The sequence below is a fragment of the Gadus macrocephalus genome, chromosome 3, assembly GCF_031168955.1.
Source record: "Gadus macrocephalus chromosome 3, ASM3116895v1".
Classification (NCBI taxonomy): domain Eukaryota; kingdom Metazoa; phylum Chordata; class Actinopteri; order Gadiformes; family Gadidae; genus Gadus; species Gadus macrocephalus.
Window position 1 is genome coordinate 11,849,627 of NC_082384.1, and position 7,602 is coordinate 11,857,228.

At 48.5% G+C, this 7,602-nt stretch overlaps 1 protein-coding gene and 1 long non-coding RNA gene across 2 annotated transcripts; one reads left to right on the top strand and one right to left on the bottom strand.

The window, feature by feature from the left end:
• LOC132454111 (uncharacterized) lies at positions 1-725 on the bottom strand. Its single transcript, XR_009524875.1, has 3 exons — positions 692-725; positions 302-364; positions 1-45 (listed from the first exon to the last, which is right to left on the bottom strand). It is a non-coding gene; the product is annotated as an uncharacterized LOC132454111 (long non-coding RNA).
• Positions 726-1,852: 1,127 nt separating this feature from the next.
• Positions 1,853-7,198, top strand: ncf4 (neutrophil cytosolic factor 4). The gene is made up of 4 exons (XM_060047289.1): positions 1,853-2,546; positions 4,384-4,535; positions 5,312-5,377; positions 6,483-7,198. Exons 1-4 carry the CDS (start codon positions 2,451-2,453, stop codon positions 6,691-6,693), a joined length of 525 nt encoding a protein of 174 aa, XP_059903272.1. The 5' UTR covers positions 1,853-2,450; the 3' UTR covers positions 6,694-7,198.
• The last annotated feature ends 404 nt before the right edge of the window (positions 7,199-7,602 follow it).

Genomic DNA, 7,602 nt, shown 5'->3' on the forward strand with positions numbered 1-7,602 from the left:
CCTCTCCTCTCCTCTCCTCTGCTCTCCTTTCCTCTCCTCTCCTCTCTCCTCTCCTCTCCTCTCCTCTCCTCTCCTCTCCTCTACTCTCTCTCCTCTCTCCCTCTCCTCTCTCCTCTGCTCTCCTCTCTCCTCTCCTCTACTCTCTCTCCTCTCTCCTCTCCTCTACTCTCTCTCCTCTCTCCCCTCTCCTCTCTCCTCTGCTCTCCTCTCTCCTCTCCTCTACTCTCTCTCCTCTCTCCTCTCTCCTCTCCTCTCCTCTCTCTCCTCTCTCCCCTCTCCTCTCCTCTCCTCTCACCTCTACTCTCCTCTCCTCTCTCCTCTCCTCTCCTCTCTCTCCTGTCTCCCCTCTCCTCTCCTCTCTCACCTCTACTCTCCTCTCCTCTCTCCTCTCTCCTCTCCTCTCTCCTCTCTCCTCTCCTCTACTCTCTCTCCTCTCTCCCCTCTCCTCTCCTCTCTCCCCTCTCTCCTCTCCTCTACTCTCTCTTCTCTCCTCTCTCCCCTCTCCTCTCTCCCCTCTCTCCTCTCCTCTACTCTCTCTTCTCTCTCCTCTCTCCTCTCCTCTACTCTCTCTCCTCTCTCCTCTCTCCTCTCCTCTCTCCTCTCCTCTACTCTCTCTCCTCTCTCCTCTCCTCTACTCTCTCTCCTCTCTCCTCTCTCCTCTCCTCTCCTCTCTCCCCTCTCCTCGTCTCACCTCTACTCTCCTGTTGTCATGAAGACAAGACATCATGGTTTCTGCTCCTCTGCTCCATCCTTGTCATCCTATCTTCCTCCTCCTCCTCCTCCTCCTCCTCCTCCTCCTCCTCCACTCTTTGTTCCGCTCCTCCTCCACCCTGCAGGTGTGTTCCTTCTCACTCTTTACTTCTCTCTTTCCTTGCTGCCATCCTATCTCCTACTTTCTCGGTTTCTTGTCTCCTTATCCTGTCCAACACTTCTTCGGATAGTTAATAACCCCTTCTGTGTGTGTGTGTGTGTGTGTGTGTGTGTGTGTGTGTGTGTGTGTGTGTGTGTGTGTGCGGTGCGAGTGTGTATGTGTGTATGAGTGTGTATGTGTGTGTGCGTATTGTGTGTGTGTCTGTTGTGCGTTTGTGTGTGTGCATATTGTGTGTGTGTTTGTGTGCGTTTGTGTGTGTGTAAAAGGGTGTGTGTGTGGCATGTTTGTGTGTCATTATGTATGCGTGTGTGTGTTCCAATATTATAATGTGCTTCTCTATTAATGGTCTGTTTGGAAGAGTCTCCTCTGCTGCCACAGTGCAGCGAGGGTGGAAGAGGCTAGAGGTTCACAGCCTCACCATGATGGCTCTGCTAACCTAAGGACTGCTAGGGCTTATGAGCTTTATGAGCCACATGTGTCTTTTTTGGAGTTTCAATTGCACTCACAGAATACATACGTGAAATATGATTTAACACATTGTGAACTCTCTCTCCCTCTCACTCGCTCTCTCTCTCTCTCTCTCTCTCTCACTTTCTCTACTCAAGCCATCTCTTTTTCACACACACACATACACACACACAAACGCATGAACGAACACACACTCACTCATGCCAGCACTTGCCTGGCCCGAAAGGACCCTATCTGTACATAAACTCATCTATGTGTAAGCCTGTATAAATAACTGTAATATAAATACATATGAACGGTAAACATGGATAACTACATGAACCCAGACCACAACGCACACATTCATTCAGCTCAATTAATATCATTAGTTTGTACACAGAAAGAGATAACAGAGATACGTACTTCAAACTGCCGTATTGTCCTACTCACAGACCCACACAAACCCATTACACCCACACACACACACACACACACACACACACACAAATATACACAAACACACACACACACACACACACACACACACACACACACACATACACACACACACACACACACACACACACACACACATACACACACACACACACACACACACACACACACACACACACACACACACACACACACACACACACACACACACACACACACAGGTAATCATGCAAGCTTGCATTTACAGTGCAGAGTGTTTGTTTAATACTTCCGTCATTCTCATTTACAATCACACAATCGCCTTCAAGGAAAATAAAAAAAAATCTCTCAAGTACACACACAAACACTTTCTCCCTTACCTAGACTCACCTGCACCCGCCGTCAAACACACCGTTGTCTCTCCCTCCCTGCTCTCTCTCTCTCTCCTTCTGCGTCTCTCCTTCTCTCTCTCCGTTCCGCCCGGTGCTCTCCTCACCGCTCCTCGCTGGCAGTTTATTTTGGGTGATAAGTTCTACACGTAGTTGAACTCTTGTTTCCTGGAGTGTGGTGGACTGTGTGTGTGTCACTTACACTGTGTTGTGTCCTCTGTCTACGTGTGTCTGCGTGCGTGTGTGGTTGTGTGTGTGTGTGTGTGTGTGTGTGTGTGTGTGTGTGTGTGTGTGTGTGGGTCCAGGTGATGTTTGAGTTTCGCCGCAGCGGGAGGTTGGAGCTGAGTCTGAAGACGGGAGATGTGATCTTCCTGCTGAGGAGAGTCAACGCAGACTGGCTGGAGGTGAGAGAGAGGTAGAGAGAGGCAGAGGAGGAGTGGAGAGAGGTGGAGGGAGAGAGAGAGGTAGAGAGAGGCAGAGGAGGAGTGGTGGAGGGAGAGAGAGAGGTAGAGAGAGGCAGAGGCGGAGTGGAGAGAGGTGGAGGGAGAGAGAGAGGTAGAGAGAGCAGAGGCGGAGTGAGAGAGGTGAAGGGAGAGAGAGAGGTAGAGAGAGGCAGAGCGGAGTGGAGGGAGAGAGAGAGAGGTAGAGAGGAGGGCGATGAAGAGTTGGATACAGAGAGGTGTAGAGAGGCAGAAGAGGAGAGGAGAGGGAGAGGTGGAGGGAGAAGTGGAGAGAGAGAGGTAGAGGGTGAGTGGGTGAGAGAGGGGGGAGGGAGGGTGGTCAGGAGGGAGATTGAGAAATGCGACGGGGAAAGAGGGAGGGGATGGGGAGAGAGATTGGGAGAGGGAGGGGTAGGGACGGAGGGAGAAGAAGAGTGGGAGGAGAGGGGGAGGAGAGAGCAGGAGAGATTGGATGGAGGGTTTTGGAGTGTTCGGCTGAGGTAGGGTGTAGGATAGAGGATGGAGAGAGGGAAGGAGGGTGGGGAGAGAGAGAGAGCGGAGGAGAGAGAGAGGGAAAGATAGAGGAGAGAGGGGGGAGGGAGCTGTAAAGAGAGGAGAGTGGCAGAGGGATGGAGAATTTTTGGAGAGTGAGGTATAGGGGAGAGTGTGGGGGATAGAGTAGGAGAGAGGGAAGGAGGGAAGAGAGAGCCAGAGAGGCTGGGCGAGATAGAGAGTGGGATGGGAGAGGGACAGAGAGAGGAGAGAGCGAGGTGAGTGATGGACACGAGGAGGGCAGCAGATCGTTTTAAACTGAGGAGTAGAGCAAGCCATGTGAGCAATGGATCACTGAACCAAACACAAACTGAAACGAAAATAGAGCTGCACGTCTTTGCAGAAGAGAGAAATAAATAGATGATATTTTACTGATAGGAAGAGACGTCTCACACGCAAACACACACACACACACACACACACACACACACACGCAAGCACATACAATAACGCACCAGCATTACACACACACACACACACACACACACACACACACACACACACACACACACACACACACACACACACACACACACACACACACACATGCAAACACACCAAACACACACACTCTCACACAAGCATATACATACAAAAAGACGCACACATTTACACACACAGACCACACACCCCCACACACACACATACACACACAGTATGGTAAGCAAACCGTCCTGAAATAATTACACAAGAAGGTGTGAAGAAATGTTTGCGGCAGAGATGTGTGGGCATGTTAACAGGAGGTAGGAGTGCAAGAGTGGGAGACAGAGAGAGATGGAGGGAGAGGAGAGAGAGTCAGAGAGTGTTTGTGTTAACATTGTGTAATCATTGCACTGCAATGCAGTGGCTAAACGCAAGGCAATAACTTGACAGAAAGTTCATCCTGATTAGTTATTATAATTAAAAATGCTAAAAAAAAAAATATCTCTTATCTAGTCATCTCTATCCCCCCGTTCTTCTTTGATATCCAATGTGCACTTCTTTCACCACCCTCACTCTATTCTCTTCTGTTCTCACCACCCTCACTCTATTCTCTTCTGTTCCATTTTTATTCAGTTCTATCATGCAGGAGGGTTTCACGTAATGTCGTGCAAATTCCCAGCCTCCATCCTAGTGCTTATTCACCATTACACCAACAACTGGTCGCTCTGTCGTTCTCTGAAACAGGTCAAGAAGTACCAAGCTGGCGACTGGGAATGTGCGTTAGGAACTTCGGATCACATGTTGCCATGACACTGTTCTGTTCCAGGGCACGGTGAACAATCAAACTGGCATTTTCCCAGAATCCTTTGTGAAGGTCATCAAGCCCCTCCCAGAGGACGAGGGGGGCGTGGCCACATCTGCCTGCTCCTACAGCTGCCTCCGCTGCTACATGCTCACGTCCTCTGGGGTGGACACCAGGTGTGTGTGTGTGTGTGTGTGTGTGTGTGTGTGTGTGTGTGTGTCCGTGTATGTGTTTGGTCGTCAGTTCAGATGTACATCCTTGTGTGTGTGTGTGTGTGTGTGTGTGTGTGTGTGTGTGTGTGTGTGTGTGTGTGTGTGTGTGTGTGTGTGTGTGTGTGTGTGTGTGTGTGTGTGTGTGTGTGTGTGTGTGTGTGTGTGTGTGTGTGTGTGTGTGTGTGTGTGTATGTTTGTCTTTGTGTTCTTCTGACCAACTTGATGTTGGTGGCATGGCTTCAGGTGAACGGTAACGGCCTAACATTGCCTGACAACGCTCTCTAAACACTACGCTCAGTGGGCCTTTCTGTTTGTTTCTATGGATGGTTTCATCGGCTGTGCAGCCCCTCCGTTCACCCCCTCGTGCACCGATACACTGTGTTCCAGTTCCAGCTTCTTTTCTCTCTTCATTGGCAGATCCTGAATTAGTGTTTGAGAGCACGGCAGTTATTTCAGGATCCTAATCCAACCGCATCGAAATAGACCAGCACAGTATGCTCAGGACTAAGACGAGAGATGGAGAGGATTTTGTGCTTTAGTTTAACAATGCAGTTGACAAAGGTCCAAGTTTTATACTGTGATTTTTATTATCTGAAAAGGTGTCTTCTACGTTGTTACGTTTAAAAGTGCTTGCTCAGCTTTTAATATTGTTATAGTTTGCCTATTCATTATTTGTACATCATGAACTACAAACCTGTGTTTCTCTATCAGAGATGTGTGTGTTTGTGTTCATCTTACAGAGATGTGTGTGTGGAGGAAGACATCACCATCCAGCCATCCTACAGCGATCTTCTGGCTCGCATGAGGTATGCAAGGCTATATTAACCTAGCCTAGCTAAGACTAGCCAGAACTTAACCTAGCATAACCTGACCTCGACTAAGCTAGCCTAGCTCGAACCTCGCTAAACCTTACGTAGCCTAGCTTAGACTAGACATAACCTGGCTAAAACAATTAGAAAAAAACAAAAAACATAGCCTTGACAAGCCTAGACTAACCTCCCCTATACCGAGCTAGCCTCAACTAGGATTGTCTACCCCGGCATACTGATATTCAACCAATCAGAGCCCCTGAGAACCTCTTCAGGGTGTCATTGAGCTCTATGGTTGAAGGGCCCTCAGCATGTCACTGCATTCAACCCTACAAGTGTCCACTCCTATTCACACACCTATTCAACCCACAACCAACAAACATACGCACACACACACACACACACCAACACAGATATGCACATACACATACACACTCTATCACACACTCAATTACTCACACACAAACACACACACATCCCTGTCTACAACCCCCTGTATGTGGAGGTTTGATACAATGCTATTATCTCTCTCTCTACCATCTGACCCTTCTATTTCTCTCTACCATCTCTCTCCCTCCCTCTCTCTCACTACCCGTCTCAATCTCTATCCATCTCTCTCTACCATCACTCTCTACCCATCTCTCTCAAACATCCCTTTTTTCTATCCTCTCTCTCTCTCTCTCTCTCTCTCTCTCTCTCTCTCTCTCTCTCTCTCTCTCTCTCTCTCTCTCTCTCTCTCTCTCTCTCTCTCTCTCTCTCTCTCTCTCTCTCTCTCTCTCTCTCTCTCTCTCTCTCTCTCTCTCTAAGGTTCTTCTTTTTAAGGGTATCTCTGATCGGCCATGTTATAAGCCAGAAATCAGACTCCTCCGTTACGAGGAACAGGTTGTTGGTTTCATTGGCGGTTGCCAACGTAATCACCCCTCACACTGCATAGTAAATAATATCAGACTGGTTTGAAAAATGCTTTCCCGACTCTGCAAGGGGCAGCCACATTGCATTTCTCCCCCCTCCCTCTCCTCTCTCTAACTCCCTTCCCTCCCACTCCACTCCCCGCCCCCCCTCCCCCCCCCCGTCCCTGTCAACTCTCGTCTCTCTATCTCAGAGATGTTTTCAACATGGCCGACATCGCGCTGAACTACCGCGACCCCGAGGGGGACCTCATCCGCATGCTGGACGACGAGGACATCGGCCTGATGACCCGCGAGGGGCGTCGCCAGGCCCGCGGCCGCGCCCAGCGCCCCGTCAACCAGTTCCCCTGGGAGCTGCACGTCACGCTGACCTCCGACCTCTCCGTGTACGCCACCGAGGGATGATAACAGCGAAAAGATGGTGAGAAGGGCAAGAGATGTATTTGTAGAAAAGGGAGAGAGAGAGTGAGGGAGAGAGAGAGAGAGAGAGAGAGAGAGAGAGAGAGAGAGAGAGAGAGAGAGAGAGAGAGAGAGAGAGAGAGAGGGAGAGGGAGAGGGAGAGGGAGAGGGAGAGGGAGAGGGAGAGGGCCAAAGATAGAAACTGAGTGATGCCAAATTTGTATTAAATTGGAGTTGGTGTACTTCTTGAGGTCAGTCTAGTTCAAATATAAAACTTGTTTTGCTTTATATAACTTGCAGCTATGTTCTGTTCTTATCGGTTCAGTGTGCTGGTAAAAGTGTAATACAGCATTGAATGTGTCAAAGCAGATTATGTCAAAGGGATATAGAGAGTACATTCTCAGACTAAACTCTGCTTTAAATCAGTGTTAGAATACATCCTATAAGATATGTCCTATGATTGACACCTAAGCAAGACAGTTGCATTAAAATATATCAAGTGAAATACCAACTTTTTTCCGTGTCACATTTTCTCATCTGTCAGCGTGCATCAGAAAATGTCACCTGACATCACCACCATGACCTTTAAACCTTAAGGACGCGCTCTACATTAGCACGCGGTTGTCCCAGGAGGAGCCTGCTGCACGGCTAATTATCTCCTAAATGAGCATCATTAATTTCTGAGGAGTTCAGACCAAAAAGTCAATGGGACGTGACTGAAAACAGAACCTAATTGAGATCGTTAGTTCAGAATTTGTGTTTGAGAAGGAAATTACTCATCTAAAGGGCGTGAATTTATAGAACTGGCTATCTGATGTCTGCACTGATTGCTTTATTGGACAGAATGGAGGGACCATATTATTGTAGGGAGAATGGAATTACTGTGAAGCAAAATAGAATAAGATATAAATTACC

What these genes read in the sequence shown, in the direction of transcription:
- ncf4 (XM_060047289.1), top strand. Translation starts at nt 2,451, where the DNA reads ATGTTTGAGTTTCGCCGCAGCGGGAGGTTGGAGCTGAGTCTGAAGACG. An exon ending in TCCTCTGGGGTGGACACCAG is followed by an intron (nt 4,536 to 5,311) that starts GTGTGTGTGTGT and finishes TTCATCTTACAG; the next exon opens with AGATGTGTGTGTGGAGGAAG. An exon ending in GATCTTCTGGCTCGCATGAG is followed by an intron (nt 5,378 to 6,482) that starts GTATGCAAGGCT and finishes TCTCTATCTCAG; the next exon opens with AGATGTTTTCAACATGGCCG.